This window comes from Trachurus trachurus (assembly GCF_905171665.1).
Source record: "Trachurus trachurus genome assembly, chromosome: 14".
NCBI lineage: Eukaryota > Metazoa > Chordata > Actinopteri > Carangiformes > Carangidae > Trachurus > Trachurus trachurus.
In genome coordinates, this window is record NC_139903.1 from 16,092,564 (window position 1) to 16,103,619 (window position 11,056).

General features: G+C 41.6%; 1 protein-coding gene across 1 annotated transcript; it reads right to left on the reverse strand.

The window, feature by feature from the left end:
• Positions 1-208: 208 nt before the first annotated feature.
• Positions 209-10,652, reverse strand: pygma (phosphorylase, glycogen, muscle A). Its single transcript, XM_083987067.1, has 20 exons — positions 10,282-10,652; positions 7,716-7,817; positions 7,517-7,595; positions 7,307-7,410; positions 6,928-7,059; positions 6,693-6,804; positions 6,521-6,603; positions 5,341-5,484; positions 5,022-5,114; positions 4,685-4,831; positions 3,835-3,998; positions 3,529-3,643; positions 3,320-3,421; positions 2,689-2,836; positions 2,547-2,605; positions 2,304-2,445; positions 1,932-2,139; positions 1,204-1,338; positions 903-969; positions 209-735 (listed from the first exon to the last, which is right to left on the reverse strand). The coding sequence occupies exons 1-20, from the start codon at positions 10,522-10,524 to the stop codon at positions 586-588; spliced, it is 2,529 nt and encodes an 842-aa protein (XP_083843193.1). The 5' UTR covers positions 10,525-10,652; the 3' UTR covers positions 209-585.
• Between the last annotated feature and the right edge of the window lie 404 nt (positions 10,653-11,056).

The window sequence follows — 11,056 nt, forward strand, 5'->3', positions numbered from 1 at the left end:
TTCTGTTTTTAATATAAAATACATTGTCAAAGTTTATGGTTACGTATAATTCAAAGGGCTTGAGCATGACGCTTAAGAGCGTAATAATTATGTTTGCAACAAAATGCATGATGGGTGTATATTTATTCTTGTACTTGACAATGCTTTGATAAATGATGTGTAAATATCTGCGTTCACCTGAAACTGGAGAAAAAAAGTCACTGTGCTGTTGTGGTATTTAAGACAGTTTTTTATTCAGAATGGGTCTGAGTGGAAATAAAATAGTTTTTTCTTTTTTATTAAAAACATTGTCACCAGTAAATTCACAAAGCCCACAACAAAGCTCTTTTATCCATGTCACGCCACAGCAAAATAGAAATGTCTGCCTCCCTGGTAATAACTACAACGACTCTATGACAACAGTCTATGGTCTGGATATTGTGAATAGGCAGATATTAAAAATACACACATAACCAGTCCACGAGTTGTTGCGAGACTCAATGTAGCACTGCAGGGAGCAGTTAATGCTAATGTGTGTGGATGCAAGTTTATCGGGGCTTTTACCAGGAAAAAAAGGTGTTTGTGTCGAGCTGTCAGGGCGACAGTTTAGTGCTTATCGTCGGGGGCAGGGAGTTTCTCAAGCGTTGGCTCCATGCCCCAGATCTCACGAGCATACTGGGCGATGGTGCGGTCACTGGAGAACTTGCCACTACCGGCGATGTTGTGGATCACCTTCTTGGTCCATTCCTTGGGGTTCTGTTGTGAAGATGGAAGTGATTGACGTGAGATTAATAACATCAGTAACTAATAAGATTATTAGTTCTGAGTCTCCTTCTATTAGTGTTAATATTCATAGTGTAGCCATATCAATTAAAATGATCATAAAACAGCCATTCAGAGCCATTATTTATGAATGAACGTACCTTGTAGAGAGCATTGACTTTCTCCTGGCATTTAATGTACTCTTCATAGTCAGCGAAAACCTTAAATCTGTTGAGAAAATAATGCAGAAATGTGTACATCATGTACATTGTAAAATGTAAATGGACATGCAGTATGTGTGTCTGTTTCTATATGTCTTTTTGGTGTTTTTGCAGAAGATCATCATGAGTCGTTTTGTTTGTCTTCTTCTCTTGCATGAGCCTGCAAGTTTATACAAATTCTTATTTGTATGTGTGTTTGCATGCGTGTGCCTCGGGCTGCTAATGTTAGATGTGCCTTTACCTGTCATGATGCATCAGCATGTTGACGATTTCTTTAAACAGGTCATGCTGATTTGGGCTAAAGAAGCCTCCAGCGATCTGGTCAATAGCCTGTTTCAGCTCAGGCAGACGATTGTAGTACTCGGAAGCGTGGTAACTAAGCGGGAACACATAAAAACACATTTAGATTCAATAGGAACACAGGCCCTGCTGCTGTAGTAAACAACCCATTCATAAAGGAGAGTAGTAGTCAGCGGCACCAGCAGGTTCCCCAAAGGCCACAGCTCTTAGAGTAGCAAACCTCAGCTTGCGTGGACAAATCATTTGAGCCTAGAAGCACCGACAGGCAGGGTGCAAGAAAGAGGTCACTGCTAAAACCTGCGCGAGAAGGCAGAGCTGCTGGATAGTCGGAGTGAACGGAGCTCACTGCATCAATAGCAGAGATTTTGACAGTTGGAGTGCTTTGTTTGTATTTCCTCAAATGAATCTGAAAGCAGGTGCCACGCTGCTTTCTCATATGCAAACATATTCCATCCCGTAGTGGCACAAATAAAAAGACAAAAGAGGAACTCTTTCTCTGCCTTCGCTCCCTCTGACTTCCCCCAGTGGGATTATGTTAAACAATGTTTGAGACTTACAGCTCAATATCACCTTCATTCAATGGGGAACCTGTTTTGTAAAGAGGCGATACCACAAGGTGAATGTGCTTTATTAGCTGTTATGTCTGAGAGATTGTGTTTCATTTTTTACCCTTTCCTGTCCATTGCATCGACGTCATCCACTCTCATGCCGAAGATGAAAATGTTATCCATGCCGGCCTCCTCAGCCATCTCAACGTTGGCTCCGTCCATGGTACCGATGGTCAGAGCGCCGTTCAGCATGAACTTCATGTTGCCGGTGCCAGAGGCCTCAGTGCCAGCTGTGGAGATCTGCTCTGACAGGTCAGCTGCAGGGACGGCTGAAAGATGACAGGAGCAAGGGGGGGGTTGATAACTCTAAGGAGCATTTTGTGTTTATGTTTTATGCTGTGTGTGTATCAAACAATCCTGACTGGGGACATCTGCAGAGGAGGGGATGAACATTTGCGATCAGCTTGAGAACAGACTGCGATTTAGTAATTACCTTTCTCTGCCAGCGTGACTCTGTAGTTCTCCAAGAAGATGACTTTCAGACGATCTCCGATCACGGGATCGTTGTTGACCACCTCACCGATGGCTGTGATCAGACGGATGATCATCTTGGCAGTGTGGTATCCAGGGGCAGCCTGCAGGAACGGTGCAGTGGACAGTCAGAGAAGTAATGTCTGATGAATGTGTGAGGTGAGTTTGTCTTTAAAGGCCTGTCGCATGTCGGTAAACTACAAACCTTGCCTCCGATCATGACAGTTCTTGGGGTCCACTGCTTGTTGGGCTCCTTCTTGATGCCTGAGAGAAATATCCAAGTCATTTATAAAACGATTTTTTAAGAAAATGGCAAAGGACAGAGGATTTGAAGTGTGTGTGCTTACGGTTGTAATAGGTGATGATGTGCAGGCAGTTGAGCAGCTGCCTCTTGTACTCGTGGATTCTCTTGACTTGGATGTCGAACATGGAGTTGGGGTTGATCTTCACCTTGTAGTGCTCCTCCAGGTGCACAGAGAACTTCAGCTTGTTTTCCTGTGTGATGGAAAAATCGACTTGCAGTGAATTCAATTTCTATGTGCTGTTTGCAGACACATATGAAGTATTTTTGGCACAACGAAGAAACAAAACATAATGACACATAATGAAATACAAGAGAAAGAGAATACAATATCATCAAGAAAACTACAGTTTCTTATATACTGGCCACACTGTTGCAGAGGTTGTGGTAGAAAAAACTGTCAGTGGAGGCTTTGACATTGATCACAGAGAAACAAACAGCTCTGCGGGTCCTTGAAAATACTTGATGTGTCATAGCATTTACAGTCCATCACTGCACAAACAGACCTGAGCCACTTTTCTCTGGGCTTTTTCCTATACGTGGCAGTAGCAAACCATGTACATACAGCTGTTATATTTGTATATCTATTCATCATCATGATATTAATGCTGTTGATTCTAAATTAGTGCATTCACTGGCTGCACAGTTAAGATGAAATAATATCTTAGTTTTTTCACCTGCTTCACTTTGGCAATGTCACGAATGAAAGCATCATCATTGATGAACTTGCGGAGACCCTTCAGCTGGTCGAGATCACGAATGAAGTCCTCTCCGATTTTCTGTTTGACAGAAATAAAGAAGGGAATACAGGATATGTCAGTTTCCTTTGAAAGGTATGACTCAAATATTATCTTGGTGGTATCTGTGTGATTAGGAGGCAGCTGACCTCTGCGATGATCTCAGCCAGCCCGGGGTTGCACATGACCAGCCAGCGGCGAGGAGTGATGCCGTTGGTCTTGTTCTGGAACTTATGAGGCTCCATTTCGTAGAAGTCCTTGAAACTGCAGAGAGCGTGAAGCATCGCATACATCAGGACACAGATGATGCAGCAGCAGCAGCACACGAAACCACAGAGGCTGGCGATTTATGGACCTGATGCGACTACACATACATCAACTATAGTTCTGCGGTTAATTATGATTTACCGCCATGGAGTGTTACAGGGAAATTAGTGTTTATTTTAAGCACATACATAGTAGCTTTGAGGATGTCAGAGTGGATCTGGGCCACGCCGTTGACAGCATGGGAACCCACGATGCACAAGTGGGCCATGTTGATCCTCTTCTGTCCACCTTCCTCAATGAGAGACATGCGGCGCATGCGGTCGTGATCACCGGGGAACTTAGCAGCAACTTTCTGCAAAATAAGGACAAACACAAGACGGCAATGAATGAATAGGTTGTGTGTGTTTTTTGTATCTATATATTGCTTACTGAATCATTCATTTCAATCTTCTCACATATGAAAGTAGGTCATCGTCAACCAAACAACATAACTTCAGTGTATTATTGTACAGGATCACAGTTTACACAACCTTCAATCCGACCGCTTCATATCCAAAATTTTTCTTAAAAAAAAACCAACCCAAAACACCAGTTTGACATTTACATTACAGCATCAAGTCACTCCTTGCATTTTAATGGGTATTTATATCACAGAGAGATCTAAAAATACCCATTCGTAATCAGAGAAAAGATCAAATATTGAAATTTAAAGTATAGTGCTTCTTTGTTCCTCTCCTTTTCCATCCTCATGTTTTTAAATTCATATAAGTCTCAAACCTTATTCTCTAAGAGCTTTAAGGTTTAATCCTCATGGAAATGCACTGATTGTACAGTACCACACTTTGATATTATGTACATGCCTTAATGTGCAGCATGTATTCAAGCAGACAGATAAAAGTAAAGAGAGGTATTATATTTAGCACTATATTAGCACTTAACCACAGCGAACAGAGACGCTGTGTGCTCTCTCCGCTCCTACATAGTGAGGAGAAGCCATAAGGACACAGTGGATTCAACAGTGCAGTGAGCAGCACTGACCTCCAGGTGGCGGCGGTTGATCTCATAGACGATTTCCAGGTGGCGGGGCAGCAGATGAGCAAACAGGTCTACGGGCCAGCGCTCCAGAGCTTCAGGAAGGACGGTGTGGTTGGTGTAGGCGCATGTGCGATTACAGATGTCCCAGGCCTGGACACCAGCAGGAAATACAGACATTAGTCAAGTGTAAATTTTACTGTGAAAAACATTGTGAAAAAAAAATCACTTGATGCTTTATCATTTCTCTTGGTGGTGAACTATACGGAATAATGATCTCCTAAAAAAAACATTATCCCTTCCTAAAAAATGAAAATTGATCAGTGTTGCAGCTCTTCCTCACCGATTCCCACAGAAGCTTCTCCTCATCAACCAGGACCCTCATCAGCTCAGGAATAGCCATGGCAGGGTGAGTGTCGTTCAGCTGGATGGCAACCTGTATGTGCAGAACATTACTATATGTCAACATAGAATTAGCATACAGAATAAAGTGCTTCAGAGACACTGCTCCCTTCAAATATTCTCATAAGATACAATGAAACCCACCTACAGCCCATTTTACACAGTGACAGGGGCAATTTAAGGAAGGCGAGACGAGAGAACATCAGGGGGAAATCTTTTCATTTTTGACAGAAACTATTTTGTTGAGTTTTTCACTTCACCTTTTCAGGCAGCTTGTTGAAGTCTGTGCGAACAACATCCCTGGAGCCAAACTTAGAGACCTTGAAACGGCGGATGATGTCTTGCAGGGTGGCAGACACCACAAAGTATTCCTGCTTCAGACGGAGCTCTTTCCCTTCAAAGAACTGAGGATAAAGACACATTTTAGTCTGTTTCTGTTCTGCAGGCAAGCATGAATAGTTTTTTTAATCCATTAAACATAACCTTTTGCATATAAGTGACTGATGGACGACAGAAATCTTTTCATTTTGATAAAAATATGATCAAGTGAAGGAGCTCTATGTGCAATATTTGTAACAGAACAACCATGCAGTTCTAATCAATCCACTGTAACATTAAACATCTAGTCTATTTATATTGCACAGTTTTGTGTTAATGCAAGTACATGTGTGCACATCCTCTGTAAAAAAAGAACAGCTCCCTTTATAATGAGACTATGAGATATTTATGGAAGAATTCAGGCTTCATGTGTTTCATTGGAAGCATGCATTAAAATTCAAAAGAATATACTGAAAAGAATCTATTCAGTTTTTTCTTCTTCTTTTATTTTCATTTTCACATTTCTGAGTAACCAAGAAGCTATTCAATTCACTATAATATTAAAGTCAAAACCTTTCTCATTTTTAATGGCTGAAATGCAAAATGTCATTTCAATGACTAATTAGCGAATGAAATAGTTGTTTTGGTGCGTCTGTATTGTTAATAGAAAAACACAGCATCAATGAACAGCACCGACTACACTGAATTCAGACAAAGCTGGAATTTCAGCTCCACCACAGCTCCTGCTCTCACTTGCACAGACATAAATTACCAGACCTGACATGAGTTATATCTCGAGCTAGATGGTTATCTCCTAAATCCTCCCTCTTCAGCCTTCAGGGAGTCAGCACATGGTGGTCAGGTTTTATGTCAGATATTAAGGACAGCTTCAGAGGAAGCTGAAAGAGCACACAGTGGCTCCAGCTGAAGACAAAGGATACTAGTTGGGTCCAAATTATGGAAATCCATCTCTCAGTGGACTTAGGATAAGCCCTGTACAGTGGCTCAGGAGCCATACAGGCTGCAGCTCCTTTACCTATCAACATTCAGCTGTTTCCTCTAATTCAGATTAACATGTGCAGCTCTGGTGGATTAAAAGGTAATTTAGTTATATTTTCTTACGTTGTCATTGGGGTACAGCACACGGGAGATGTTCTCAGCCAAGTTTCTGTCCAGAACAGCCTGAATGTAGCCACCAACATTGACTGTAAGGGGAAAATATTTGTGCATAAACTCATCTGGTTCATACTCTCTCTTATTTGTTGTGGCATTGGATCTCTGCTATGACACGTACAGTCTTTAAGGTTGAAGTCGCAGGGAGCCTTTGCAGACCACAGCCTCATGGTGTTGACAATGTTGTTTCTGTAGCCAGGGATAGGGCTGTCGTATGGCAGAGCCAGCACTACCTGCCAGTACCATGAGAGACGGAGACAGACATTTCAAATTAGTATTTCAACTCTCATCTCATAACTCATCGTCATCTCAGAAAACATATCTCATGTGCATTTTGCTTTGAATCATATTTTCACCTGACTGTCAACCCATTTGACGCCATCAGGGTGATGCTCGGTTCTGCCATAGAAATGCACAGGACGCATGTACTCAGGGCGAGCCTTCTCCCAGGGGTTGCCATAGCGCAGCCAATCATCAGCCTCCTCAACCTAGATAATGACATGCATTTATGGAGAGGAAAAAAAACACTAATTAGGTGAACGGCTTTCTGAGCTGAGGCAGACAGACAATGATCAGGAACATCAGGTCATGATGGTGATAAAGGAAATGTATCCAGCAGGGGATATGAGGCGAGAAAAGAAACTGGCAGCTATTCTTACACCCAGACAAAAATAATGTGAAGTTTCTAAAAGAATAAAAAGACAGCAAGAAGCCTGGAAGTTGAACATTTCTAACCTGCCAGCCGTTGACAATTTTCTGATTGAAGATACCGAACTCATAGCGAATACCATAACCATAGGCAGCCAGACCCAGAGAGGCCATGGAGTCCAGGAAACAGGCTGAAAACCAGAGACAGCACATGAAAAAAAAAACATTTTCTAATATTCACTAAAGGAGTAAAGGGTCTTGGAATTAATCAAATGTGAAGGGTGAAAAGATGCTCACCGGCAAGACGGCCCAGGCCTCCGTTACCCAGACCAGCGTCTTCCTCCATGTCCTCCAGCTCTTCCATGTCCAGACCCAACTACAGAGGACAACATGGACTGATGAATGGACTAATTCTGACAGGCTGCTTGTTTTTTTTTATTTTTTTTTTACAGTAGTTGAAAAAGGTTTTACCGTTATAAAACATGCTTTTTCTCACCTGGTATATGGCCTCGTCACAGGCGTTCTCCAGTGCCAGGTTCACCATGGTGTTCTGCAGGGTGCGGCCCATGTAGAACTCCAGGGAGATGTAGTACACACGCTACAGTTTGTCAAGACAGGGAGAAACAATCAATAACAACGTGAATAAACTGACAGAAAATGTAATATCAACACTAACGGGGCTATTATTTGTGCCGTTATATAATTGGGGTTATAGAAAAGACTCCACAGCAGCATGACGCCCACAAGTTTGGCAATGGAAATCCTGAGAAACCATAGGCCAAATGTCACAAACACATCCACCTCAGACTGTCAAGGAAACCTTCAAATTTCATGATGGTCTGGAGTACATGGAGATGTGCCACCTGAGCCTGTGTTTAGCCTTTGCCATTTAGTTTTTTTTTTTTGTTGCCTCCTCTGACATGGAGGGGCAGACACAAGCTGAGGAAAGGCAGCGGAGAGGAAAGAAGAGGCGAAGGGGGGGGGGTGCATATTACTTTGGGTATTGCATAACACCAACATTTTGGCCCCAGACAGAAATAGCTCCTGTAGAGGTCGCTGTAAAGGTCAGCGTGAGCCTGATACCCTTTCATTGTGGAGTTCAAGACTGGCTTGATAGGAGAAATGGTTCAGATAGATGTGTAAAATAATAATGAATACAACCGACCGAGCCATATCACAGAGTAGCTAACAGGATGTCCTGAATTATATATGAATCCATGTTCTAAATTTTATCTGACTTCCATCCTTGTTTCATCTCATTATGCCAATTTGCTCTTTTTTTCCCTTCTTCCAAATAAAATATATTAGCAATGCGAAAAATAAATCTGGGATTGTAACAGTAACTTTGCAGTATGTTGATCTTTACACATAACTCTGGACTGAGGTTGATTGCCCTTCTCCTCCTACTTCTCCTCCTCCATGTTTCTGTTGAGACCTTTAAGGAACTCACCTTTGACCTTTCAGTCTAGAGCACCAGACCGGGCTGATACAGTTTAGGTCAGGTGCTTTCTGACTAAGAGGCTGCAGCCCATCAACATCTGATTATAACATTTCTGAGAAGTTGTTGAGTGCAAGAACTAAATTTCTTGCTCCTGATATCAATGCATGAGGGCTTTAACACTTAGGCTCCTGAACAATAACCCTTCAGAGTGAGTCGACGAAAAGATAAATTATCCCCTTCATTCAGTGGAGCTAATAATGAATGCAATTGGAACCGAGCTCCCCTCTGCTCTGCTGAATCTCCTGGTGTAATTACACACAATTTTATGCAACATTTTTAAAGCAAAATGTGGTTTTCATTTCATTTTGCTGCTTTAGACCAGTGACGCCAGCTTCCCATTGTTCCTTAAAGGTTCAGCCTGTTCAGCTGTTTATACCACTGCGGTTGCTGAGAGCTTCTGTGCGACTTGTGCCTTCACATGAACCCAGATGTCCTCAGAGGCATGCGCTCAAATGACACAAGTAAAGGCTAGGTGCTTTATGGTCAGTCAGGATAGGAACAGAGGGTCATGGGGAGGTTTAATGTTTCAACACACTATAAGAACGGCAGCATACCAGCAGAGTGCTAAGAAGTCTAAATGTCATGACTTGGCATTACACTGACATCAGGTTGCTCCAAGTACAGTGGAGGAATATCAAGCCCTGTCTCTCAGTGGAGGAAGAAGTATTCACATCCTTTAACCAAAGTAATTGAATCAACGCTATGGACATAAGAGTACTTGTAAATCTATGTACAGTGCATGCAAATGAAGTATCTCATTTTAAAGTACTGGTTATGTAGCAAGATTATTGATATTCATCACTTACTTGAGTCTATGTATAAGCATTCTTCTATATACAATTAATCTAATCCAGTGATTTCCAACACAGCAGTCAGAGCCCCTCAAGGGTCATTCAGTAAATCTTAAGCGTCATGATTGAGCAGGGATGATTTTTTTTTTCTTTTATCTCGTCAGTTTTTCTTTCGTTAAAAGTCAGCTGATTATTTTCCTCTTTGACTCAATGACAGTCATTACCATGAAGTCATCTGAGAAACCTTCAAGACAAATCACCTGCTAACAACATCCGAGTAAAAAATGGGAATTCTTTTATCGGAGTCAAGAGCCAAAAAGTTTGGGAATTAGCAGTTTGATGTGGCTTTGAATTTATCAGTGCAGTGTTCCCCTCTAGGATTAGTACAAATCTATACATCCATAATTATAGAAGAAGCATCAAATAAAACAGTACATATCCTCTAAAACTGTACTTAAATACAATACTTTGATACATGCATAGGGGTTGCTTAAAGGTTCAGAACAAAATGCTAATTAAAGCACTAAGGACAATGTAACAGACTTTCCTTAATGTCCTGAGGGTGTGCTGCACTTCTCAGATTAAATATGAATGCAGGTCTTTGCCCTACACTTGGTTAAACACTATAAGCTCTATAATTTTCTCTGTCACAAATACAAGATGTGATACAGTTTATGCCATTATTGCCATTAAAATAATAGTATTTGAAAATCTACATATTCTTGGAAGTTCACTTTTGTGTGTTTTGTTCTGTCATGACTTGAACTTACTTTGGGATCTTTCTCATAGTAGTGCTGCTGGGTTCTGATCCACCTGCCCATCAAGTGGTCCCTCACAGTGTGGGCAAGAGCAAAGTAGTAATCCCTTTTGGTTGCTACATTTCTATCCTTGACCAGGGTAAAGTGGAGATGTCTGTTGAAGTTTTGCTTCAGCTCTGCAACGTTTTCAACACCGGCGAGGCCTCGCACTGAAATCTGTTTCTTTCTATCATGGTCAGACAGCGGTTTAGACATGGTGGCACGAGTTGTAGCGGCTCAGGGCTCTGACTCTGGAAGAATGTAAACAGTAAAACAGCGGACACACACCACCAGGCCCAGGCACACAGCAAGAGAGGAACCCACAGCATGAGTGCAGGTTCAAGGTTTTAAAGACCCTACTATGAATATTAAGCAGAGGGTGGAGCAGTTTGTATGTATTAGGTGAAGGGAGGAGCTTTTGCAGTTGGCAGAGGTTGCAACTTTTTTGATAATGTCACATAGGAATAACTAAGGGGCACGTCTTGGATCTATGACATTAGACAGGCGACGATGCATTGTGTCTTAGATTGAGATGACTTCATTTACAGTAAATTCATTCAATATAAACATGACAGCAATGAACTTTGGGTTCTATTTATTTTCCTTTTTTATATTTGACTTAAACTGATCAAAACCAATCTGATCAAAGCAGTGAGAGCGACATACTTTGAAAAATGGGGAATCCATTTCCTATTTTCATTTCTATCATGGTGGTAATATACTATTGCATAAAGGTAACATTCACAAA

Excerpts from the sequence above, each read along its gene's own strand:
- pygma (XM_083987067.1), bottom strand. The coding sequence starts at position 10,524 with ATGTCTAAACCGCTGTCTGACCATGATAGAAAGAAACAGATTTCAGTG. Across the intron at positions 6,604-6,692 it reads CGACTTCAACCTTAAAGACT|TCAATGTTGGTGGCTACATT; the intron begins GTACGTGTCATA and ends TTCCCCTTACAG. Across the intron at positions 1,339-1,931 it reads GATGCAATGGACAGGAAAGG|TTACCACGCTTCCGAGTACT; the intron begins GTAAAAAATGAA and ends GTTCCCGCTTAG.